At 41.1% G+C, this 27630-nt stretch overlaps 1 protein-coding gene across 6 annotated transcripts in view; it reads right to left on the bottom strand.

The window, feature by feature from the left end:
- TTLL5 (tubulin tyrosine ligase like 5) overlaps window positions 1–27630 on the bottom strand; it is a 317335-nt gene that overhangs the window by 86152 nt on the left and 203553 nt on the right. For all 6 annotated transcript variants that reach the window (XM_032622071.1, XM_032622067.1, XM_032622068.1 and 3 more), the window contains 2 exons: window positions 20992–21187; window positions 3011–3228 (listed from right to left, as the gene is read on the bottom strand). In XM_032622071.1, the coding sequence (XP_032477962.1) occupies window positions 3011–3228; window positions 20992–21187 (414 nt within the window). The remainder of the gene's footprint in view (window positions 1–3010; window positions 3229–20991; window positions 21188–27630) is intronic.

Genomic DNA, 27630 nt, shown 5'->3' with positions numbered 1-27630 from the left:
CTTGGAAATTGCTTCTATATTTGTCCAGTGCCAACTGCTGTGCTAGGAGAAGCCTGAAGTTCAACAAAACACAGGGCTTGGCACGGTTCAAAGCTCATTACGACTTCTCATTAGCTGTGTCTCTTGGGACAACTATGGCATTCCTGAGTGTGACTCTGTATCTCCCTCCAGTCATAACTGAGGGTTCCTGATTAATGTGAACTGAGCCCGAATAAAGGCCGCAATAAGCTCCAAGCAAATGAAGCAACACATCTCGTAGGAAGAAAGTAAAAAATTACATGAAAATTTCTTGAAGTGCCAACTTAGTATTAACCATAATACCTAACATTTATTTAGCATTTATTATGTACCAGGCACTGTATTTGTGCTTGACATTCATTAATTCATTTATTTCTCTTAAAAACCCCATGAGGCAGGTACTATTATTATCCCTATTTTAAATAGGAAACTGAGTCCCACAGATGTTAAGTAACTTACTACGCTTGCTAGGAACAAGAATTACTTCAGAACAATCAGAGTAGTGTATCGACTGATACTCAGGATCCTGATTTCGGGAGCCATGAAAGGTTTCTCTAGATTAAAAATAACTTCATCAATCCAAATACAGTATGGAGTTTAGTTCATAGTAATGTACCGATGACAGTTTCTTAGTATGGCACAGTCTTCAAATGTACCATGGCAGTATAGGATGTTAACCATGGGGAAAACTGGGTTTATTTATCTTTATGTGTACTATCTTGACAGCTTTTCTGTAAATCTAAAATAATTCTTAAATAAAAAGATTATTTTTAAAAACTTTTATCTAGATGCTTCCTAGGGGGACCTTTTCATTGAGTCAGTTCAGAGAAAAACAATGCTATTCTTTTTCCTAAGAGTCAGAAGCATATTGAAAACAGCAGGGGCCTCACGGCACTAGTTTACATATAAGGGAAAGGATGTTCAGGTCTCCATTAGTGCTAACTTGTTTAGCTTCAGAGACTTGTGCTAGAGTTTTAAAGGCAAATTGGAAACTATTTCCTGGAACAACGCCTCATCGCATGCCTTTTGATACTTGGATTATATTTCTTAAATTCTGAAGAAATCTTGCTTTCCCCCCCTCTTCTGTGCTTTTTTGGTGCTGAGCTGCTTCCGGTTTTCCCACACTCCTGCCCGTCAGAGAGAAGAAACCACAAAAATGCAGCAAAGCAAAGTTTGTTCATAGAGCTGCAATTCCATCTCAGAAGCCTGAAGTGCTCTCCTGCCAGCAGTGAGTTCAGGGCAGTGAGTGGGGTCCTCGAATGTCCAGCCCTGCTGCCTGCTGACGGAGCCCCCCTCTCCACCAGCAGACTAGCCACAGGGGCACCACGGGCCATCTCAGCAATAATCGGAAAAGCCACAAACGAGGAGCACACTGGCAAATTCAACATTCATATCCAACTCACTGATATTCCCACCTAACTGTGGGCTCCTCAAACCTGGGAAAGAAAGTGTGGTTTTGGAATGCTTATAATGGTTACTAAGGCTTACTGAGTTCTTAAGTGTGCTAGGTCTTGTGCTATGTACTTTACAGATATTAAGTCTGCTAATATTTATCAACTGTCCTATGAAGCAAATACACTTTGTTATCCCCACTTCACAAATAAGGAAACTGAAGTCAAGAGTTTAAGTAATTTGTAACTTGTGGAAGATCTCACGTTAATAAAGTGTGTGTGTGTGTGTGTGTGTGTGTGTGTGTGTGTGTATGTAGGGGGGGTGGGTGGGATGGGACACAGGCAGGCTGGCTCCAGAGGCTGCACTCTTAAGGACTCAAGGCTATTCTTTCTAGGGTGAGGGACCATACATCCTTCTGATCATGCTATTGGCTCTCAACCACGAACTGCAGCCTTCCCACTGCCCTCTCCTACTGCTCCACATAGTTCTATAAAGTCATTACGATGCCTGTTATTCTTAGAACAGTGCTTGGCACTTGGTAGGCACTGAATAAACGTTTGTTGGATAAATGAATAATGGCAGCAATACAATTAAAACAACCACGAGGGATTGTTTTCCATCCAAATCCAGAATTTGATTCATTATCCAAGGGGGGAAAAACACTAACTGCTTTTTCTATGCCCTAGGATTCCTTCTTACAACTAAAATTGATTTTGTGAAGGACAAATGAATGGGGAGCCTCAATGAGAACAAGAGAAATACACAAACCTCCTCTAGGCGTTTATCCATCAGGGAATGCCTGCCTCTTCCAGATATCTTTGATAAGTTCCCCAATTTTAAATGGAGAGGGGCTGTTAGAACCAGCACTCCTTTTACCAGTCCATTTCTGGTTTACTAGGGAAGATGGCTGGAGGTACAGTGAAGGACGTGACCTAAAAAACGTGATTCAGGTATGGAAATGTCTTTTTTGAGGTAAAACAGGTAGATGACAAAAGGTATTAGAAACATTGTTGCTACACAGAGCCTGATGACTAAGGTCAATGAAGTTAATCCCTCTAATGAAATCCCAATCCTATGTCTTCCCTTTCAAATGCCTAAAAATGAACAAACAAGGGTGGGGGTGAGGGAAGAGTATTGCATTTTATCTGAAATATATATGAAAAGATCTAACGCTGTAGAATGACCAAAAGAGAAACACATCCAGGAGGAAGTTTTCATTTCCTCCCTCCAAGCCCACAGTTCAGCACTGTTACCCAGTGCACTGTCTGACTGAGGTTCCTGCTGGAGGCCAGAAGAGTTAGTTAGCAATGACCCTGAACCCTGCCAGTGGCAGCACTCATCACAACCACTGGGGAACATAAAAGAGCAGTGCCTGCCCCTCCCACAGGGCACAGCCTGGACATTGGCCGGGCTGCAATAGCTCCCCAGGTGATTCTAATTTGTAGCCGGGGCTGAGAACCAGTTAGCCTTTATTCCCCATCAGGTGTTCTTTTCAACATTTCAGCACAAACTGTCTTGAGCCTCCAGAAATAGAGAGCACTGTTTGCATAGAATTGATACAACTCAGAAGAAACTGAACAGAAGATTACTGAAAACTTACTTGGAAGCCCTCTGGGATGCTGCCTTTCTGAGGACTTGTTTGTGATTGGACGGGGGTTTGGGGACCAAGGAAGAGGAAGAGCTTGGAGCTGGCACCACTTTTTGTGTCAGAGTGGTTGGCTTCTGGCCACTAGCTGTGGCGTTTGAAATTCTGCAAGCTGCACCGTTATTTATTGTCCATAAATTGGAGTTAGGTAGTGTCTGACTGCCAAAGATCACCTACGAGAAAAAGAAAAAAATGAAAGATGGAGATGCCCTTCACGAATTAGTCTGCTGTAAGTCAGTAACTGGTTTGCAATCCTGAGGTGGGACAAAAGGAAATGGGAAACCATTAAAATTAAGTAATTTTTAAGGAAAAACTTCTCCTCCAGTAAAGCCAATGCAGGTTTAGGTTCAGGGAAGGAAAGTCTCTTTTAGCAGAGAGTTGAGATTATCTTGCTGAAAGTACACTGGAGTAGGACTCAGGGCGGCTGGGTACTATGTATTGTCCATATGCGTGAATTAGAGAAGCATTTGGTCTCTCTCAGTCTTAGTATCCCTTCATTGTTAAAGTCAACAAGTATTTAATGAATGCCTCTTGCTGGGTATCGAGTACTAGAAATACAGCACAGAACAAAAGTGACTTGAAGCCTGACTCAATTCCAGCCCACTCCCAGAACTCTGAACTCCTCTAGAAGGTTCGTACCTTGGAGGAAAGGGAAGGAGCCAGTGTGGCGTAGTAACACCTTGATGACCTAAAGATTAACATAAAACTACACTTGAAAACACTTTCAAAGTAAAATTACTACATGAATAGTAGTTACTATATACAAATACCAGAGCAAAACAAGGGTATTTTCGCTCAGAGGGTAAGCCTACAACTATTAAATAATGACCTAAAAATCATCTAGATGTCACAAACACCAACATGTACCTGCAGTAAGGATGTATTTAATTGTACACTTCCTCAGGGAGAGGCTTAAAAAAACTCTTACAGCTTAATTCACCCCATTAGAAATAGTTTTTTTGTGTCCCAAATTTTGTTACTGATTCTTCAATTGTGTTAACACTGCTTTCAATATGCATTGCTTCATAAAAGCTTTAAATGTAAAATAATATTAGGAGGAAAATAATATAATTGACAAAATACGTAGGACTTTTTTTTTTTTTTTTTTTTTTTTTGTGGTACGCGGGCCTCTCACTGTTGTGGCCTCTCCCGTTGCGGAGCACAGGCTCCGGACGCACAGGCTCAGCGGCCACGGCTCACGGGCCCAGCCACTCCGCGGCACGTGGGATCTTCCCGGACCAGGGCACGAACCCGTGTCCCCTGCATTGGCAGGCGGACTCTCAACCACTGCGCCACCAGGGAAGCCCCGTAGGACTTTTTATTAAAAGGATTTCTGGCAACTGATATCTATTTGTAGGCACAACATTTTAAGAGGCACGGAAGAAATGTCATTTCCTCATGGCGAGGCCTAAAGGAATAAGTTCAGATGCTCTTACATTCACCTTTTAGGTGAACTTCACCAGGTAAACTCATTTTTTAAGATATAAGAGACAAACTGGGTAGCTTTAGTAAATAAATGTTAACCAACCCTTCTATACTCATGCCTTGGAATGTCCCATTTCAGGAAAATGTGTCCAAGGGTTCCGGGCTGGGCAGATATGAGTGGGGGATCAGGGAGGGGGTCTTGTGTGGAGGGAATGTGTTTGGCTGAGAGGCTTGACAAAGAGCAAAGTGATTTCAGAGGTGGAGGATTGGGGCTTTTTCACACAGACCAACTGGACTGAGATGCTCCCCGTCCTTGGAAACCATCCGAAAGGGAACTGAAGAGCTGTTCGCTTGCCTCTATCTCTGACCACAGGAGGGGAGCTGAGGAAGACCTGAGCCCAGGGGCAAAGCCAGGAGCCCGGGGCTGCAGAGTGTGTACACGGGGGTGTACATGGGAGTGGGGGAGGCGAGGGGTTGGGTGATCTGCAGAAACCAAGGGGTGCAGCAGAGGCCAGCTTGTGGGGACTGGCTCAAAAACAAACCCACTCCTTTCAAGCACTGTTTCCATATCTGAGGGCCTCAAAATCTGTGGGAGAGATTCACTTGGGAGGAAGGAGGGAGGCAGGAGAGGGCTAACCTAGGCTTCTGTTTTCACCACTGCCTCCCAGTAAGTGAGCTTAGACTGAAGAGTGCTTGAAAGATGCCTCATTCAGGGTGGGGAGAAGACCAGAACTCAGAATGGGGGCTGAAGAGTCCTATGTCGACCATCCATAAACACATTCACTGGATGAGTAGTAGAGGAGGAAAACCACTGTTAGTGAAATGCTCTTGGAAATAAAAACATTCTTCACTGAGTTAGATTTTTCACGCTGTGACGGAACTGCCATCAGTAAGAACATCTATTCAATACATGTTGCCCTGGTGACAGCCGTATTTCAAATTCATTGAGTTTTTCTTTTGTTAAAAAATCTTCCTGGGACATCTAAATACAAATAAAAAGATGAATAAAAAGAGCAAGATCAGAGCAGTGAGTATAGTAAGCTTCTACTTGAGTAAGAAAGAAAAAAGGATACATACAACATACATTTATATGCCAATACACACACACAAACATATATACAATGTTGGTATCTGTACAGAACAATTTTGAAAGGCTCTTAAAAATAACTGGCATCCTCCATGGAAAAGAACTGTTAGCTAGGGGTCAGGGGGAGAGAGAAACTAATTTTTTACTATATATCATTTGTACTTTTTTGAATTTTGTACCATCTATATGTAGTTATTTATTACAAAAATCAATTATTGAAAAGTCAAAAGGAAGTCAAGTTCTAACAAGATTTGAGCAGGTAACAGATTAATTTTCTGAGTACAAATCAAAGTATCCAAATGAAAACCAAGTTTCAAGCAGCTGGTTCTAGGACTTGCCATTAGACTGGGTTGAAGAAGGAAGTAACTGTTCAACACTTACTATGGCTACAAACCAGATTAGGTCATCAGCGAAAAGTAGACACTTAGGTAAATGGAAAGGAGCATGGCTCTGCAGTCAAATGTGCTTGGGCTCAAATGCAGGCTCTGTCACTTATAAACTGGGTGGCCTTTTCAAGTTACTTAACCTCTCTGAGCTTTAGCTTCCTCATAAAACAACTATAATCACTTGGCTGGATAGTTGGGGATTAAATGAAGATCACAGAAGTAAACGTAGCCCAGGCACTCAGTAAAGGTTTCTTGAAATAAATCAAAGTGCCAGGAACACAGTAGAAACTGAAATGCTCCCTTCCTTCCCAAACTACTGCCTTTTACTGAGGAACCAAAGGATGGGCTGATATGTAAGTCTGCTTATCTGTAATGACTTGTGAATGGTAGTTGGTTCTACGTTTTTCAACATAGTTTTCTAGTCTTATAATGATGCTCACTAGCTGCAAAAACAAACTCTTAAAGTGAAAACATATGTGTAGGTTCCCCAGATCATATTTATTCAATTCTCTTTGGCAGAAATGATCTTTCCCTCTTCTAAATGCTTATAAAAATGTATTTGTATGTGTCTTATCACATTTAGCACATTCTACCTTGTATTACAGGCACTTATATATGTACTTTTTTCTGCTTCTGGACAATTCATACTGGAAATGCCTGGATTTATATCTGATTAATTTTTGTTTCACAAACTGCCTAGTAGAATGCCTTGTGCATAAAAGGTGCTTAATAAGCATTTACAACATGAATGGAAAAAAAAAACTCACATTATACCAACTATTGATTTTTTTTTTTAAGCATCAGTTAAATTCCTATACAAGAAAACAGGCAAGTTTGTGTTTACATAGAGATGTAATCTCGTAACAGGACCATTCTCTGGAGTTTGAATAGTGCCTAGTGTGGTATGTGTTCAACTTATACTCAGCCACAAAATGTAAGTAAGCCCTTCTGTAGACCCCAAACAAAAATAAATTCACCTTCCTAGATGCAAATTTTGTGGCAGGACCTTAGACACCAATGTTCCATAAGTAATAAGCTCAGTCTTTATCTCAAAACACAAAATAAAATAAATCAGAAGAATTTATTGCTTAGGAGACTCACTTGCTTGGGTACTAATAATTCTTCCTTTCTTCCCAATAAAACTGCCCTGATTTTGTTTGGGTAATAATGTGTGCCCAGCTAAAAAATTACATTTCCCAATCTCTCCTGTACCTTGAGATAACCATGTGACCTAGTTCTGAGTTGTAAACAGAAGTTTCCAGGTACAGGTTCTGGGAAAGCTCTTTAAAGGGGGCAGACTGGGTTGGTTGGTGCACAACTTTTGCCCTTTACTGCTCTTCTTCTCCCCACCCAGAACATGGATATCTACCTAGAGGTGGACAGGCATAGGTAGCTTCCATAGGGTGGAAGTTACTTGTTAACGGACCTCAGAGGAGAAAGACAGGATGAGCACGGGTTCCTGATAGCACCACGGACTTTAGGAGCACCTAGCTCTAGATTTCTGACTACACTGGGGAAAGAAAATAAACCTCTAACTTGTTTAAGCCAGGGGTGTGTGTGTGGGGGGGTGCCCTACTACATGCAGCCAAGTGGAACCCTAACTGAGCTGAGATATAATTCTCAATCTACCAAAGAGTCAAGCTTGTTTCAGCCTCAATGTAACATGTGCTGCATCTCAAAAAAGCAGATACTTTTTCCAAATACAGTAAAAAGCTTCCAGGTTCTCATTTGTTGTTTGGTGATCATATGCTCATATACTGAATGGGTAATGAAATTATTACAATTCTATGCCATCCAAAACTCCCAAAAGTCAGTAATGTGGACAAGTCCCCAGGTGTTTCACCAAAGCCAAGACTAAGTGGAATGAGATTAAAGTAATCAAATCTGATTAAGAAGCAAACCAGGAAAGTACTCAGGTAATGTTAAAGGCAGATATATATATATAGATGTTTTTAGACTACTGGCAGAAATCAGCCTCCCCAGGTACACCCCGTAGCCTGTATTGGCCCTAATCCTACCACTCTACCAATGACACATTGTATGAACTGTTTTGTCCTGATATTCATTCAAAAATAAGCAGAAGAATTATATAAAGTTCTCTCCATATAATTTCTAAAAAATGTGAGGTTTGGATATACAGTATTAGCACTCTGCACTTGTGGGTTAACCCAGGGATGGGGGCTGCACCGTCATCAGTCAATGTCCTGGGAATGTGAGAACTGTATAAGCACCAGCTGTATAAGACCTGGTCAACAAGCACAAGCCCTTTGCTTCTTTATTGGGTGTGGGAAACAGCAATGCCTCAGCAAGGAGACTCAGAGAAAACCACAGTTTGAGCGTTGGCTTGGCCACAGACAAAAGACTGGAAAGGCCCTCCTTCTCCCACAACAGAAGGGTACTCGTGGGTGGGAAAGGGGAATTTCTGATAGACAGAACACAGACTGAAACTTGGAAGGTCACAGGGAAGCAAGATCTGAGCTCTCTTACTAGAAAGATAACACTGTTCAGAGATTAAATTCTGGGAGAGTGTGTGTGTGTGTGTGTGTGTGTGTGTGTGTGTGTGTGTGTTTTAATTCCTTCCAGAGAAACACCCCTTTTAGCCTTTACCCAGGCTTCTTGGTGATGGAGTAGAGCTGGATGCCTCCCTGCAGTGAAATATCAATAACTCTCTAATTCATTTTTTTGAAAATTAAGGGGGATGAAGCAGGTAAATGTTAATCTCTATTGAGCGGGGTTAATGTCTCTTTGTACCCCTTTTACTCTGATATCAGAAGAGCAAACATTTGGGGCATTATTCTCCCCATATGAGATTTTTATTGTAACTTGGATAAAGTTCCCATTACATAGCATACAAAGCCACTTCTAGTTCTGGCAGCTCAAGTACTGGGATGGTATATCTTCCTGAGCGGGTAAGATGCTAAGCACTCATCCTACTACAACCAGGCCGAGAGCTGTTCAATGCAAAGAACACATTTCGTCTTTTGTGCAACCATATGATGCTGTAAAAAGCTCGGGGCCAGGGTGAGGGTGAGGGTAGCTGTTTCTATTCTGGCAAAAGCAAGCTTCCAAAAGGCCTTTGTCCCACCCTGCATGCAGTTCTTGGCTGTCTTCCATTCACAATGTTTGTCAGCTGGAACAAGATTGAAAGCCGAGCAACAGAAAGAATACAACTTCCGGTACTGCAACAAGGCACTGGGCAATGCTAGGACCTCGACAGGGATGGGGCAGAAACCCTGAAGATGCTCCCGTTCATACACAGAGAGACTGATGACACAAGCACCTGAGACAGGACTCTGAGATGCCAAAGAGATTGGAAGTCCTCTGGCATTCCCTTCCACTTCTAAAACAAATGAAGAAGCTACTTCTCCTATAGCAACTAGGAAAGAAGGCTCTTACTAGTGCAAATCACCTATTCTAAAGGATGTGAATACAGGTGCTTACGTGGACAGAACAATTTAGAAGAAACTATTATTCACCAACCAACTGAAAACACTGTGCTTCAGGCAGCCCCTAAATCAACTGTACCTTCTAACATCTGAGAAACAATGCAGGCCATTAAAAACAGATACTCAAATATACTTACATGCCTCAGACTCCTGCATGTACGCAAACCAAAGATACCAGCAGTGTCTCTGAGTTGGGTTTTCAATAGCATTGAGACACTTGAACAGATCTTGGGCTAGGTGTGTGTTACAACCAAAGAAGTCCAACTATGAGGCAGCTGGCTAAGGCCAGGGCTGCAGCCCATGATCAGAAAACCCAGTGAAACTAGCCCTAAGACATCACATGGATGACATTTCCTCACTACAGGCCCACCCCCCATTCTGACAACAGAACTGACTAATAGTCATACATCGGTAGAGGCTCATAGTCTGATGGCAAATTTAGACTCCTATGACTGTAGACTCTGCTTTGCTTTCTATTTCTTTCTCCCACAATGCCCAGCAATATTTGGCAGACCAAAGGTTTTTTGTTTTTTTGAAACACGTTCATTAGAAAAAGGAAAAGTTTTAAAAGTCATTTCGGGGCTTCCCTAGTGGCGCAGTGGTTGAGAGTCCACCTGCTGATGCAGGGGACACGGGTTTGCGACCCGGTCCAGGAAGATCCCACATGCTACGGAGCGGCTGGGCCTATGAGCCATGACCGCTGAGCCTGCGCGTCCGGAGCCTGTGCTCCGCAATGGGAGAGGCCACGACGGTGAGGGACCCGCGTACCGCAAAAAAAAAAAAGTCATTTCGAATTCTACTCTCAGAGATACCCTCTGGTAACATTTAGACTTTTTTCTGTGTATAGTCACTTATTTTCTTTGTATATACATGCATTTCCATGGGCTTACGAAAATGGTATATGATATCTGATGTTTTGGAGACTTTTTTTTCATTCAAATATCTATCTTGAGCATTTTTTCATATATATAAGGGTAGATCTAGATGATTGTTTTTAATGGCTGTGTATTTTCTATCATGGTTTATCATAATTTACTTAACCAATCACCAATAGTAGAATGCTATAAACTGACACAGTAGATCTATATTTGTAGTTAAGGAAATAAGTTCCTAAAACATTTTTAAGTGGGAAAAAGTAGGCCCCCTAAAATCTTATACTTCCATTGTGAAACCACACACATACTAAGGCTGTCACCAGTTTATTTTGCTATTTAAGAATACTGTTGTGATAAACATCATGTTATTTTTTATATCTTTTGACATATACCAGATCATTTCCTTGAAGTAGAAGGGCTAGATTAGAAGGCTGCTGCTTCTTTGTCTTTTTTATACATATTCTCAAATTGCCCTCTGTAAAGGCTGTACCAAATACATTTCTGTCAGTATGTTTGGGAGAATAATTCCCTTACCTTTCCTTGATTATTATAAGGACATACTACGTGTCCCATGGAAAGCTGGCTCATAATTTGATGCTAATGCTGTTTCTCTCTCTCTTTTTTTAACGTTTATAAGACATTTATGCCTTTGGACAAACATATTCTTTTAATCGTTTTGCCATGGTACTATTAATCATTCTTTCTCCTCACATCTCTCTCTAGCAATTGTGAAATTAATTTGCTATAATTTTCAGCTGTCCAAACAAGTAAATATTAGTTTAAAAAGGTGTAGCTAATTAATATTTTACGAGCCTTGAACTTCTCTTAAACCACCTTCTTGAATATCATTTAAACCAATTTCTGCTTCTGGCACAGGGGGTTTAACTAAAACCTCAAATTGAAATTATAATGCAATAGCTAAGATGTGGAAGCAATCTAAATGCCCATCAACTGATGAATGGATAAAGAAAATGTATATACATGTGGTAGAGCATCATTCAGCCTTAAAAAAGAAAGAAATCCTGCATAAGTTACAATGGATGAAACTTCAGGACATTATGCTAAGTGAAATAAACCAGCCACTAAAAAACAAATACAACATGATTCCACTGATATGAGGTATCTAAAGCAATCAAACTCATAGAAACACAAAGCAGAATGGTGGATGCCACGGGCTGAGGGGAGGGGGAAACGGAGCTGTTCAATGCGTACAGAGACTCAGTCATGCAAGATGTAAAAGTTTTAGTAATCTGTTGTACAACAATGTGCCTATAGTTAACAATACTGTACAATTCACAAAAATTGTTAAGAGGGTAAATTTATGTTATGTGTTTTTTACCACAATGGAAAAAAAGTAATACATAATAATAAGAGAAATGAATTTTTATTGAGCTTTTATCATGGTTAGCATTGCTCTAAGTGCTTTACATGTTATAGCATGTTCCCAATCATTTGAGGTGGGTCCCATCATCACCTCCATACACAGAAGAAGCAACCGGAGCACAAAAAGGTTCCGTAATTTGTCCATGATGGCAAAGCTACCAAGTAGTAAGTGAGATCCAAGTGGTCGGAGGAGTCTGATTTCACAGCCCTACTGTACTACATTGCCTTCCTCATTTATGCTATGCTGACTCCCTTTTTAAAGCAAATCCACTGAAATCAAATCTCCCTTCCAAAGCAAATCTAAAGCAAACTTAGCAATGTGTCCAATTTTCACCAGACACATTTAAAAGACAGAGATTTCCCTCACTTTACTCCAGGAAGAAAAGGTTGAAAAAAATTTGTGTGTAAGCAAATCTTTGTTACTTCTTTTGAAAGTAAAAATATGTAAGTGTATGCATATGTGAGTCTGTGCGTGTATAATATATAAATAAAGGTAACTTCAAAAGATCAGCAATGACCCCAGATTGAGAGTTCAATTGGTTAAAAATAAAAAATAACTCATAGCCTCATTTTCAATTGTGTCTTTTATCTTTTACTTACTAGTAGTTTTAGTAAGGCCCTTGTTCTCCTAATAATGTTTGTGTCTTACATCGTCTGATAAGTAAAATAAAATAATTAGACAAGGCAATCTCTGAGTTCTTTACAACTTTAAATTCAGAGTTTATAAATATCTAACTTGTCTTTGTCTTCAAATGTTTAGTTTGTTTTATTTGGCTCAGAATATCACATATTGACCTGTTGTTCATCTTACACAGACTTTGCTGTCATATATACCTGTTAAGTTTCTTCCTGTGGCTGCATCCATTGCAGATGGGTGGGGTTCTTTACATTTAAAGATGAGGTCTTTCATCATCTCACGCAAAGTTACTGCTGTGAGTCCCTCATATGCCCACAGACGAACAGAAAAAAGCCACAGGTCACAGAGTGAGGGGAGGGAATGAAACTGGCCACCAGGCAGCTGTAGCAAAACCACATTTTAAGGATATACAACAAACAAGGTCGATCCCAAGCAGCTGGTAGGTGAAGAGCTGCCTCTTAACAAACCTACAACCAAGTGGAGTTCTGAATTTTGATTCATTGTGTTGACCTTTTCTTTTATACTTGTGTGTATGGGTGTATAGCAGCAGCAACAATAAAATTGGAATGTCTTATCTGACTGATGATAAATGTATGAAACAAGAAGAAAATGAAGAGTCACTTACTCAAGGGTGAGGGCTTTGGAAGCCTCTGACCTGGCTTAGCTATTACAACTGCAATAAGCCAGCTGGGCAACCTTGTGTAAGTTACTTAAACTTTCTGAGCAACAGTTTCCTCATCAGTGGAATGGATATAATACTATATCTAGCATACAAGAGGCACTCACTGTACACCCATTTCACTGCCTTCACCTTCCTCCCTCCAAGATTCCAGAGAGACCCTACTCTAGCAACAGCTTAGAAAACACCCTGGTGGTAACCAGGGGACTTCTATTACTAGTAGTAAGGAATCAGCATAATGAACTGATGTTTATATTGAAATAATGCATTAAGAATCAGATTTCTGGGGACTTCCCTGGTGGTCCAGTGGTTAAGAATCTGCCTTCCAATGCAGGGTTCGATCCCTGGTTGGGGAACTAAGATCCCACATGCTGCGGTGCAACTAGGCCCGCATGCTGCAACTATTGAGACCACGCGCTCTAGGGCCTGCGCACCACAACTAGAGAGAAGCCCGCACTCTGCAACTAAGACCCGATGCAGCCAAAAATAAATTTAAAAAAAATCAGATTTCTACGGTATTGAAAAAGCGAGCATAATATTAATCATGCAAAAGTGTCAATCTGTGTTATTCACATTGGTAGACACCTGTGGTGTTTCCTGACAGTATTCTCAAAAACACCATCGTAGAAACAAAATTAAACAGTATGACCAATGACAACAACAGGGTTGGAAGGATGAAGTGATTATTGAAGAGATAATTCCTGTGTTATCAATAACAACCCACACACATGCCCTGAATCTCCAAACTTCTAGAACATATTTCAGGATTCTGCAACACTCAGTGGTTCCTGACACTGTTCCTAAATAATAAAAGCACAAGGGAGCATAGAGTATGGGCATTTCTAAGAGTTTTAAGTCCTGGAAGAGCTTATTAAGACATCTCCTTAAGAATTTGAGGTAACTGGGATAAAAGTTTAGTAAATCTTTTCTTTTGCAACAGTGTATCTGACTAGTAGGAGACTAGTTAAGATACCTGAGATTAACTTTTCAAATACAGTTTTATAGGTGTCAATATGTACTTGTCGATGTACTTGTTGAACGCATGAATTACAATTTAAAATGTATATAGGGCTTCCCTGGTGGCGCAGTGGTTAAGAATCCGCCTGCCAATGCAGAGAACAAGGGTTCAAGCCCTGGTCCGGGAAGTTCCCACATGCTGAGGAGCAACAAAGCCCGTGCGCCACAATTACTGAGCCTGTGCTCTAGAGCCTGCAAGCCACAGCTACTGAAGCCCGCGTGCCTAGAGCCCATGCTCCGCAAAAACAAAAGCCACCGCAATGAGAAACTTGCGAACCGCAACGAAGAGTAGCCCCCGCTCACCACAACTAGAGAAAGCACGCACGCAGCAAGGAAGACCCAACACAGCCAAAACTAAATAAATACATAAATTTAAAAAATAATAATAATAAATAAAATGTATGTAACAATACATTTAACTATTAGTTATTGAACGCCTGAATATTGTCAGAGAGGTAGTATAGCCCATGATAGCCAAGAGCTAGGATGCCGGAGGCTGACACCCCTGGGTTCAAAAACACCAGCTCTTCCATTTATTACTTTTGTGAGCCTGGGGAAGTCACATAAGCGATGCTCTGTTTTTATATCTGGAAAATGGGGCTAATGAGAGGGCAGCTGTGAAGATTCACTGTGATAACACAAATACCACTCCAGGTTCAGTGCTTGGCACATGGTAACACCCTGAGGAATATAATCCTCATGAAAACCCACAGATATACATTATCATCACCATATTAGAGATAAAGAAACCGAGGTTCAAGGAAGTTCAGATAACCTGCCGCAGGTTATGGGCTCAGGTTTAAACAGGATTATCTGACTGCAAAGCCTGCCCACAGTGCCTATTTCTGAACAGCTGAATGTAGTTTTACATGTATTATTTCACGTATCTTCAATGTCTTTCATTAGGTAAGAAGAAAAGAGTTTGGCTTGGCAAAATCTGCTAAATCAAATGGTTCTAAGAAAATCATTATCATAAACAAGCTATAAACTAAGTGTTATATGAATTTCTGATACAGGTCAGAAGGAAATATAAAATTGAACAAAAGACGCCAAAACCAAATGAAAACAAAAAAACAGAGCAGCAGTATGTTAGGACGTTCAAGTTAACCTGCTCCAGGAGCTACGCCTGCGGTCGTGCCCACCCCGCCCCCACCCCCACCCCCACCCCAGCCAACCTTCTTCCCAGGTACTCTCGTTGGAAAGACGTAAAAAGACTCCCCCTGCAGAGCCAGTCTGCTTGCCTGCTCTCCCTGTGCCGCACTGAGGGGCTAGCGTGTTATTGCTGGCTGCCTGGAAAAGCCCGGCGCCTGCTGAATTTCTCTTTCTTTCCCCTCCCCTACAACACAAACATACAGCAGCTGAAGGCCTGGAGAAACAGTATTCACTGCTGCAGGTGGGGCAGAATTTTTCTAGACACATGCAATGAACTTTTAGGAGCAGAATAACAAGACTTGGCTGGGTTTATACGGGAATCCTTTCCACACCTGCGAGACTACGCTGACACACACACACACACACACACACACAGGCCGCTAGCAAAAAGCTCATTACACTTGGCCCTCAAGATGTTGCTATTGTACGGAAAGGCCCCTTCAGGTGAACACTGAGCTGTCCCCCCTGCCCTGTTTGTCTGGGGACATTAGTCTCTGTTGCCCCTCACCGAATCTGGGTTAGTCTGGTGAAATTGGCCATCTTGGGATGGGGGAAGTAAAGCACAGACAGAGTGGAAGGATTAGAGGAACTGAGGATGCACGGTTTTTTCCTACCTTGAGTTACCTTACGATGTTGAAAATTAAGTCTACTAAAAATTGAAGGGCTTTGGAAACCAGTGAAAAATTAAGATGTACTTAAAATCCCCTCTCTCCCCCTTTGTTGTTAAAAGAAATTTCAGCAGTTCTTCCTTGGCCATCAAAATATCCTTAATTTTTCTGCTTTTGGGGCTTTTTCCAGTCTGGAGTAGGTAGAGAAGAGAGTGGGAGGGCAGGAGATGGGGGTTGAGAGCAGAGGTTTAACAAAGGATCACTTTAACAGAAACTACTGAGTAATCGCTCTGCCCTGGGCCAAGAATAACATCAGCTCAGCGTTGGCAATTAGAATCAGGTCAGTCAGGCCTCAGAGCCGGTGTAGCCCTCCTCACAGACCCCAGCAGGGAGAGCTACTCATGCTGATGTCACCAGCAGTCACTGCTGCCCAAGAAAGTCCCCCCATTCAGCTGACAGAAAATTTTTTTATCCTGCTCCTTCAGGGGCAGGAAGCCAGTCTGAGAAGGAAGTGGGAAGCAATCAGGGAAACCGGAGAGAAGACACATTCAGATGTATCAACACACAGAGTCACTGTACCATCCCTAGAATACCAAGATCCTGCAATTTCCTCAACTATCCTGGAACTCATTTTAAATGAATTAATATATGTAAGGCACCTGGAATAGTGCTTGGACCACAGTAAGTGCTTATTAAGAGTTGGCTATTCTTACTAAAACAAAGAGGGAGGAATCTGTCCCATTACTTATCTCTCATCCATCATAAAACTTGAATCCTGGGAGCAGTGGTTGCTGAGCAGAATGTACCCTGATAAGAAGAATGAACAGGAAGTTTTCAAGTTTGGAAAACTTTATTTATAAGGAAACTGTAGTAGATGAAGTGAAAAAGATGGAAACAAAGTTCCTATAGAAAAAAAAAAGATTGCCTGAAATTTTATAAGGGCAACACTAAATTTTAACAAATCCAGCCTCCCTTTCAAAAGACAGAAGACAAATAAAAGGGAGACATTTCTAATCTCTTTCTCTCTAGCTTAATGTTTCTCCAAGTGTGGGCCCCAGAAGAAAAGGCTTAGCATCATCTGGGAACTTGGAAATAATTGAGGCCCATCCTAAACCTACTGAATCAGAAATGGAATCAGGGAAGCAATCGGTGTTTTAAGAGACCCTCCAAGGGGTTCTGTTACTCAAAGCCAAGGATCTGCAAACTACGGCTTGCAGGCCAAATCCAGCCTGTCATCTTTTCTGTAAATAAAGTTTTATTGGAAAACAGCCACACTCATTCATTTACACGTTGTCTACGGTTGTTTTCATTCTACCACGGTAAACCTGAGTAGTTACTACAGACCCTACGTACAGCCTGCAAGGCCTAAAGTATTTACTATATGACCATTTACAGAAAAAGCTTGCTGACCCTTGCTCTGATTTAGAACGATTTTTTTTTAAATTGCTAGTTTTCATCAGTGTGTAAAAGCTCATAGTTTCAATTTTGTCTTATTTTGTTTATCATGCTCTCTATCAAATGGACTGGATCACACCTATTTCCTTGTACCTCTGGCCCTGGAAGCCTCCGCCAATGGCTCCAGGTGACTTTCCTCTCCCAGGTCCATGCTACAGGACCAGTCTTTTGTAGGGGTGATTCGCTACATGAAAATTCCTAGATTTATGAGTGAAATGCTAGACAGAAATGAGGATCAAAGCTTACACTGCACGAATGGTTAGAGATGCCCATTTCAAAACTCATATCCTGAATCAGAGTTTTCCTCCTTGAAATTAATACCTACAAAAAGCTATCTAAAAAATTTAAAAAAGGCTGGCTATCTAAGTGCAGAAAGGATGGAGAACTTCCTCTGCATGTAATGCAAGAAAGGCTGCATGATTATTTTTCCAACAATATTTTTAGGAGATCACTATGAAAGGCACTGTCTGTCCATGTATGATATGATATGATATGATATGATATGATATGATATGATACAATATAATACAATACAATATAATACAATACAAGGCCCCTTTTAATGTCCTGGTCCATAAACACATCTCTCTTGTGAATGGATACTAGGTAAATCAGATTTCAATTCTACTCACTGCTCTCAAACAGGCAATTAACCAAATTGTTAGTTATATCAATGGCTACCTACACTTTAGAAAACTGAATCCAAAGCATAAGAAGTTCATCAGAGAAACCATCTCTATCTAAAGGGGTTAACCCAAGGACAGACATATAGGACATCCTGAGAAGGCAAACCATGTTTCAAGCAATCATTTGGTTGTAATTATAAGGGTCAGGTCTAGCACAGTCACAAGGTGAGTTAAAAACACAGGCTTAAAAATCTAATTAGGGCTTTGCTCCTTCTGTGGAGTGTTTCTTAATGTCCTCTGAAATAAAGTGCTCTAAGGTACTATTCTTCATGTTAGAATACTTACTATCTTATTTGCTATTTTATTAGTTATAAACTCTTCAAGCTAATAGAATTTAGTTTCTTTCACTCTCCCCCACAGTCCCAAACTTCACGCTTACTCATTTGACCTAAGTCAACTGTGGATTAGAAGAATGGGGGAAAAAATAAAATGATGTTATAAACATATATAAATTATGATAAAAGATTTTCTGTTCCCTCTCCAGAAGACACGAGATAACTCCCTTCTTGGGAGTGCTGACTCCTCCCTAAAACAGGCATTCTGACAGATTCTAAAAAACATATTTTCCATATACTTCATAGTTCAGTGAAACTCAATCAGTATAATCCTCAGTGAAAAAAAAAAATCCACACAAGAATAGCAGTACTCTGAATTTCAAAGGAATGTGACTTGCTGGAAGCTAATCAAAAGAATGAGAAGGACTTATAAATGAAGCAGTTTCTAAAAGTGAAAATCAGCAAAACTGTCTCTCTTTCCTCAAAACCTCAGTGCTCTGCAAATCACCTCCTTTTTTTTTTTCTTTAATCATCCACCATTTCAAGGTATGGAAGCATTAAAAGGGACCGACTGTCTAGATGCATCAGAGCCACAGATTATACTCAAAACAAGGGAAATAAGGCTATATATATTTCCACTATCCAGCATCTGATTAAGTTGGCATTCTTAAGTAATCTGAATGGCAGGGGGTTCAGAAGTTTAAAAAGTTTTAAGAAATTTACACAGATTGAAAAAAAAACTAAGATACACTGCGGAAGAAAAATTTAAATGGAGTTGTTATTGCTAAGAGGGCTCTCTAAAATGGAGCCAGGAGGCCACTGAGGAAGTGTGACTTTTGCACATCTCAGCAGGGATGGAATTTGAACTTCGACCACTTCTTGTCTTAACATAGGAATCCAGAACATCTGCCCAGTGTTCCAGAAACTCAAGATACTTAGTGGACCCTTACACTCTAAAATAACTTGTGATAGCCTATTTATTTATTGGACCCTTACCCTAAAATCACCCATAACTGCCTATCCTTTAAGGATAAACATTTCCTTTCGTGCATCAGGATCAATCATAATTCTTGAACAACCTTGTGGCTTTTGCCTTTGTAAGCCCCTGACTTTTTTCTCTTCCTTGGAATAATCTTTTGGTATTACCCAAATCTGTCTCCTGAATTGGAATCCTTAAGACCCCAAATAAAGCTCTTGGGAATTCCCTGGCGGTCCAGTGGTTGCGACTCCATGCTTTCACTGCCGATCCCTGGTCAGGGAACTAAGATCCCCACAAGCTGTGCAGCACGGCCAAAAAAAAAAAAAAAATTCTTTTTTTTTTTTGTTTGCAAACTGGCCTAAAGGCCTCCGTTATCCCAAAGACTATTTAAATAAGGAAATTTCTACATGGCAGAGGGCAGTGTGATGATGCTATATTCCATGCTTTACAGATAAGAAGTCTGGATTTTTCTCCAGTAAAAATGACCTAAAAAGCTACTTCACAAATGCCTGGGGACTTCTCTGGTGGTGCAGTGATTAAGACTCCGTGCTCCCAATATAGGCGGCCCGGGTTCAGTCCCTGGAACAAGATCCCACATGCTGCAACGAAGATCCAGCATGCCACAACTAAGACCTGGCGCAGCCAAATAAATAAATAAATAAATATTAAAAGAAACAAACAAACCCTTAAACAAATGCCTGCACTTAACGATTTCTCAATTCCAATGAATTAATATAATATACAGATTATACTATCACAGATAAGATGATCAAGTGGTGAATGACACTGAAAAAAATTAAAATTTCTCTGGACCTGGACGGCATTTGAAAAAACAAAGAGAGAGACCATGATGATAACTGTTTTATATCGAAGAAAAAAAAAACTTGGGAACATTACCTTAGCCTTTGAGTGAATATTAATTTTGCACACACTAATGCACACTACATTTTCATAAGAGCAAATGACAAGAGATCAAGCTGATATAAGCTATTTCTTCACACGACCAAATATCAGGGAAGCTCACAGAATCAGTATGGATTCAGCCCAGCAGAACATGTAGAACATGGTAACTGATTCTAATGATAATCCTGACTCATCAGGAAAAATTTAAGTCTTCACGGCCTGACTTTTTTGTGAAGTCATCCTTTCTCTGTAATTGGGGCCATACTGATTCGCTAGTGCAATATACTTATATAATTCCCTTACACATATACTCAGGAGTTTGTCATTTTATAGACAGTGAGTAGGGAATTAATATTTCAGTAGAGTGTAAGTTCCACTACAACAAGAATTTTTGTGTCTATTGTTACATTTTTGTATACATTGTTCTATGTACAAACTGTTAAACCAGAAGACCAACGACCTAGATTAAGACCATTTCCTATAAGAACTTGAAAGTTATTTATTCCTTGACAATCTTGATAGGCCATAAAGGATTAATGTGTGCTTAAACAGACCAAGTCAATGAAGGCAAGGAAGTAGTACATTTAGAAAGAAATCTTTAAAATGCTAGCTTTTAGGTATCTGGGAATTAGACCCTTGGGAAATTACTGAACTAAGATCAGGCAACAGAAAGGGTAAATACTACAAAAGAGATTTTTGTGGAGGAACATTCATTCAAATGAAAGAAAGAATGTCAAAATTGGTTCGAGATCACTTTCCCACAAAGCCAATGTATGGATTCAGAACATTTCTTCCCCGTGGGTAGATTCCCCATGAACCATTCAAGCCATGGTGGCATTGGTAAACTTTTGAGAAACTATCCCCACATTTCTCGTGAAAAAAAAAAGAATTTACCCAACAGAAGGAAGATATTAGCACATGGAAGAGTCTTATCTTGAATTACCTGGTGCCGGGCTCGACTCTGGTCCAGAAGCTGCCGGGACTGAAGTTTTTGCTGTTCAAGTTGTTGCAGGGCAAAATGGAGTTGGTAGCTGCCTACTGTGGAGTGGCACCTGTGCTGCGGGATCATCCCTGTAGCCTTGCTATACGCGCTGTTCTTTACCTCTCCCTCCCAGGCAAAGCCACCTGTTTGGAGGCTCCTGAAGAGAAAAGAAAGCAGATTTCTTAGAATGCTTGTGTGAACAATGAAAGTAAGGAGAGAAAGATTTCAGTTATTTTCCCTTTATAGAACTGAAAGCAGTTTGGAGTTACAAATCTGTTTGTGGGATAAATCATCTGACCCGCCTATGAAATCGCAGCTCCATGAAGACAAAGGCGGGCCGCTCTGCTCTCTATTCTATTCCTAGCGCTTTGCCATAAGGCTTGGCAAGTGCTCAGCACACAGAAATATCTGTTGAATGTTACATAATTAAAATAGCAATCTCACTCCCCTGTGATTGTCAAAAGGACCTCCAAGAGGAGCCCAGAGAGCTTCAAATGAAGGATGGTAGGTTCTTTCAAGGTAAGAACAGAGGAACAAGCATCTTATCTAAACATCAACTTCAAAATTATAGGGGTGAATTGTGCAAGAGTCTTGGTTTTTCTTGGCCACCCATTAGTGAAGTACCTAAATTTTTAAAATAAGTGTTTGTATTTGAGCTTATGTCCCCATATCATGGGATAACATAACTGGTGTGAGAAGATACATTTTTCCTCATTCTGAATTCATCTCATCAGGGTCCCCAGCCAGGTTGGCATTTAGCCTACACACATTGAAGACATTATGCTAAGTGAAATAAGCCAGCCAGACAAGGGCAAATATTGTATGATTTGTCCTAGAATAGTCAAATTCATGGAGACAGAAAGTAGAATGGTGGTTGTCCGGGGCTGGGGAGACAGGGGAATGGGGAGTTATTGTTTAATGGGTGTTGAGTTTTACCTTGGGATGATGACAGAAGTTTTGGAGACGGATGGCGGTGACGGTTGCACAACACTGTAAACGTATGAAATGCCACTGAATTGTACACTTAAAAATGGTAAATTTTATATTATGTATTATTTTACCACAGTTTTTTTGAAAAGGTCCCCATTTATTTTTAGAACAGTCTTATTTGGAAATCCTTCCATCTCCTTAACATTTTGGCTATTCATCTCTGAACCTTCTTTAACTACCTAGTATTTTTGATTTTTTCCTTTTAGAGTTACAGTGGCCAGAAAATAGTACATAGAAGAAACACAAAGAGTGTCATAGTGAACAACCTTATCCCAAAACCTTGGTGAATGGTGCTTAGAGAAATAAAACAGTGCCTAATTCAAGAGACATATTCATAGTGATTTAAATCATCGTGTTATTCTTCCCTTTGTAAATATCCTTTGGTGTTAATGGTCATTTTGGTGGCAGAGATGCAACAACACATGGGGTGAGTTTACACAGAACCTTCCTGAGTCCTGACCTACGGCTGCCTGGTTATTAACAGCCTGGGTCCTTGTGACCTCAACAGAGCCCTGTGGGAGGGAGCAAAGTGGGATGTCTTCTGAGGCCAGAAGCCCATGCTCCTCTCTTGCCTGGGGGGCCGTCTCTCTCATAGCTTGGTCATCTTGGGTCTCTGCTTTGGTTTCTCTACCTCTCTCAAAGAGATTTCCAGACACGGAGTTAAGGGAAAGTCTGTGTAATATATTCTGAAGTCCATGGATGAAAGGTTTTCTACTCACATAATCTCACCTCTGATATGTCACATCCCTTGCTCACCTCCTCCCACAGTCTGGCTCCCACAGTTCAGTTGCACAATTACACACATTCAGCTAATCTTCCTGGAGAACGGTACCAAAAAGCTCAGAGCTTGCTTATTAACTTTTTCTTAGTATGACATTTGATCTTCCGTGATCCCTCTTGAATTGTCTCAGTGTGCGTGTTATTAGACATGATTTTTCCCAAGGGGCTTCTAGGGATGTGAGGAAATGTGGAGACCAAGGATCACATGTAAATAAATACCCGACTATGTGAATAAAATGTTAATATTATTCACAAAGTGAAGTGCTGAGTGGGAGTCAAATAGGACTTCTGGGGTTAAGAAGGGAGGGGCCAGAGGAAACCATGATCTCTGTTCTCATTAGTGAGGGAAGAGAAAAGCTTACTGAAGATACAGCAAATAGCAAAGGGAACCGAGTGAGCTCTGAGTGGAAGGCGAGGCAATGGAGCAAGGTATTCAGGTGTAAATGAAAAGCGGGCTCAAGGCAGGAGTGAGCTGATCCAATGAACACAGGGAAGAGACAGATAATACAGCAGGAACTGCCTGGATGAATAACCCTGAGATTTCCATACCAATTAAGGCAGGAATTTGAATCTAGAATGAAACTATTATTTACGATAACCGGGCCCAAGGTTAGAAAATTCATCAATTGTGATTCTGCTTCCATTCCTGGCTCGCTGGTTACAGAAGTTTGTAGCCACAAGAGGCCATCCAGACTTAGGGATTCGATATTTAAGGATTTATATAACTATGTAGCTTATATCAGAATTCACCTCACGGGCTAGCTAGGTTGGTTTTATTTTCTAAAAACTGCTTTAATAACCAATATTCCTAGCAGGCAATTACTTTAATGCCTTCTTGCTGTAATCAGAAATCAGAGTCTGTAACTAGGCCCCCTTATTTGGAGGTGACCAGGGACAGAGCCTCAGCAGGGGTCTGTGGATGTGTAAGGGGCAGGACAGTGGGCAAGAGAAGATCAAACGAGGGACTTTGGATAGAGGAGGTTTATTCGCCCAACTGCACACACACTGAACAGACTGCAGCAACATAAGCTTTTGTAGTGAAAGCTGTTTTTAATCTCATCAGTAACGTAAGTGCAGTCTCCAAGTCACAGAAAGAAGTTGCTTAAGCAAGTGGAGGCTATTAGCAAAGAGGAAGGAATTTTTACAGTGCAACACTGGCTGGGTGCAGGAGTGCTCAGCTGTCTAAGGCAGTGTGGTCAGTGCCACGAGAAACTTGCTTGCTTTGAATTCCAGTGGGTGTTACTCAGGCCACGGTATCTCACGGTTAAAGCACAAGCTTTGGGGGTTTACAGTATGCAAGTGTTGTAATGATTGACACGGAGGACACCAGGTGCACTGTCACTTGGGTTTTGCCTGAGATTACATATTGACATAGTCCTTTCTATGGCAGCTATGAGTTTCCATTTCCATCCAAAATTCCGTTCCATTTTCTTGAACCCCAGTTCATTCTAGTTTACTAGTAATACATTTTCTACTCCCACCAAACTTTTGAGATTCAAGTATTCTCTATAAAAGTTAGTTGTTATGTTATTCTTTGCTCAACACTAACATATAATATTGTATACGTTCCCTATAAATAACTTCTTACACTTTTTTATTATTTCTAGAGTAGGACAGACAGACTCAAAAGAGTTAGCTGTGGGAATGCTCTGGATGTCTAACAACTGATTCACATTCAAAGATTCAAAGTGAACTATGCTGTGTCTTGTCCTGACTACATATGCAGCTCACTGCCAACAATACGGCGAATTTTTCTAAACCGCACATCCTCTTATTAGAACGTTGTCTTACTTTCTGTATTACACCGTGGCACTGCAGGGCTAAATGTTTCTCACCATCACTGCCCTTCCTGCAGCATGCCCTACCCCTCCAACTTCTAGCCAAAACACACTAAAGGGCTGTGTCTTTCTCTCTGGTCTAATATCTGTTCCATCAAATGGATGTTGGTTGTAAGGAACTCGAAGGAAATTTGTAAAATGCACGGGTCTTTAGCAAAGCAAAACCTCCTGAGCAGGCTGTTGCCCTCTTCATAAAGATATGCTTTCCGTGTCAAGATTTCTCAAGAATGGGGAATTCCCTGGTGGTCCAGTGGTTAGGACTCCGTGCTTCCACTGCAGGGGGCACGGGTTTGATCCCTGGTGGGGGAACTAAGATCCTGCAAGCTGCGCGGCACAGCCAAGAAAAAAAAAAAAAAAAAAAAGATTTCCCAGGAATGATGTGATGTCTCAAGATGGTACGGTAGGGATGAGATGGAGGAATGTGACAGCTGTACAAAGAGTGTGATTCCGCGTCCACTTCCCCAGCTTCCTCCACCCAGTCTGAGCAAAACCTGAGCGACCACGTACGAGGACGTCTTTGCCCTCTTCAGGGTGTTGGCAAGTGTGTGGGTGTGCTTTCAATTGTCCTAATAATGGGGGTGGGGGATTACTGACATTTAATAGGTAGAGGTCAAGTGTGCCAAATGTCAAAAAATATAAGGAAAAGCCAGCCCTGTGCTAGGAAAATATGTGCTTCTCAAAATGCCAATGGTGCTTCTAATGAGAAACACTGTAAGGCCATGAAGGAGGTGCTTTCTGGGGACAATCTTACTATTTCTTGGTAAGAAAGAGTATCTACCCACTTCCATGGCACTTATTCCACTACACGTTATGGAATGTACAGATATTCAAGGATGGCAGAGGCTACATTTTCTTTGCCTATAAATTTTCAATCTCAAACAAAGTAGTTGGGACACACAGTAAGTGCTGGAAAGGTGCTGTAAATGCCCAAAATCCTACAAATGAGAGAAGAACTCCCACGAGCTGTTACAAAGCAGTGCTGGCCAGAATAAGGAAGCTTTGTGATCAGAGAGTCATTATAAAATGTGGTGGGGAACCCCCTTAGCTTTGCGGGGTATTTCCAAGGACAAAATCAGAGTGATTCTTCATGGAGTGTTGTGTGTCCCATTCCTAATCCTTCCCAGGGCAGCTGGGGTGGGATCACATCTACAAAGACCAAATGGATGAGGAGAGACTAGACAGACGCTACTGCAGCCTTTATTACATCCAACTTCTCTATCTTTATTATTCTTAAACTTTCCTCTTCTGTAAAATGGGGATATGATAATAGTACCTATTTCATAGGGTTATTGTGGGGATTAAAGAGCTAACACAAGTGAAAGTACAGGCACATAGGAAGGGCTCCAAAAATATACTACCACCACCACCATTACTACTATTATTACTATTCATTCCCCTCCCAAACAATTCCATTTCACTGCTGCCCTACAGTTCTTTAAGTTAGTATATAGAAAACATAAATTTGGCCATTTTCCACCAGAGGATTCTGTGTTACAAAGTTAACACAATCTAGTCATGAGTACAGTATTTGTTGTGAGGTCAAAAGTGCTCCAAGTTACTAAAAAGAAAAGCCCTGATGTACAGTGTATACAAATGGTTATTATAATTGTATTGCAATGCTCTATGCTGAGGACTAAAACAGGTTATCTGGAAAGGGATGGATTTTCCTCCTCTTCAATCCACAAGTGAAGGGGGCACCTATATAATCTACCCTTGTAAGCAGTCAGTCTTCTGCTCAATCCTCCTTCCTGATCCTCCATTAGAGCCGATCATCTCAGAGATTGAAGGTGTGATCTACAAGCAGCCATCAGTCTACCTTCTTCTACTCTTCACTGGCCATCTCAGAGAAAGGACTTTCTGTTTACACTGCCTGTTTCTGTCCTAACATTCTCCCCAGTCTTTCAGCGTGGTTTCCATCCATATAAATATAGTGGCTTCCTTTTTTTTGTTCTAGACGGTGCTCAAGGGAGAGTGAGAGTGAACTGGACAGGCCTCTGGAACTCCTAAAACTCATGATCCCAAAGGGGAGTCCTACCCTCCACTTTCAGAAATAAGGAAATAGAACCCTATTTTATTATAGCTCCGGCATTCACCATCTTGTAGTTAAATCAAAGGCAAAAAACAGAAAACATTCAAAAGTTTCTGTTGGACTTATGCTTCTGAGCAAATAGAAAGTTTCAAGAGCCTGTCACTTTTACCTTAAAAAAATAATAAGCTGGGCTTCCCTGGTGGCGCGGTGGTTGAGAGTCCGCCTGCCATTGCAGGGGACGTGGGTTCCTGCCCCGGTTTGGGAGGATCCCACATGCCGCGGAGCGGCTGGGCCCGTGAGCCATGGCTGCTGAGCCTGCGCGTCCGGAGCCTGTGCTCCGCAACGGGAGAGGCCACAACAGTGAGAAGCCCGCGTACAGCAAAGAAAAAAAAATAAATAAAAATAATAATAAGCTGCTAAATCATACTTATTTCAAACCTAACAAAATGCCGAGGACATACAGTAAACCTAAATGAATATAACCCCAGGAAGTGACAAGCTCTTCACTTTTAGCCAGGATGGCCCCTGGGAGGAGGAGGAATGTGTCATAGATGGGGGTTAAGGCACTACCAGCTAAACTTCTGACGAGCTTTTAACACCTGCATGTGGGCTGGTATGATATTTTAGAAGCCCCAGCATAGAACGAATCTGTAGCCACCCATCAACTCTTTCATCAATTGCATGGGGACACTGAAGGCTGGGGGATGGGGAGGGACTGATTAAAGTCCCTTTCAGAGAAACTGTGGATATTGTTCTTTGACCTTCACCAAAACTCAACATGTAGTATAGTCCAAAAGTTAGTATTGTAGAATCTGAAACCAAATCAACGAGCTTTTCATACTCTGTTGGTCTATCTTGCATTTTGAATGGATCTTGTATCCATACAAGATTTGTGTAACATCAAGCATTAGTCTTTAGGAATACTGGTTCACTGAGTGATGCAGACCTTCCAAATGCTGACAT

Source organism: Phocoena sinus, chromosome 2 (assembly GCF_008692025.1).
Source record: "Phocoena sinus isolate mPhoSin1 chromosome 2, mPhoSin1.pri, whole genome shotgun sequence".
Taxonomy (NCBI): domain Eukaryota; kingdom Metazoa; phylum Chordata; class Mammalia; order Artiodactyla; family Phocoenidae; genus Phocoena; species Phocoena sinus.
Note: the sequence above shows the minus strand (reverse complement) of the source record. Positions and strands in the feature narration are given on the sequence as shown.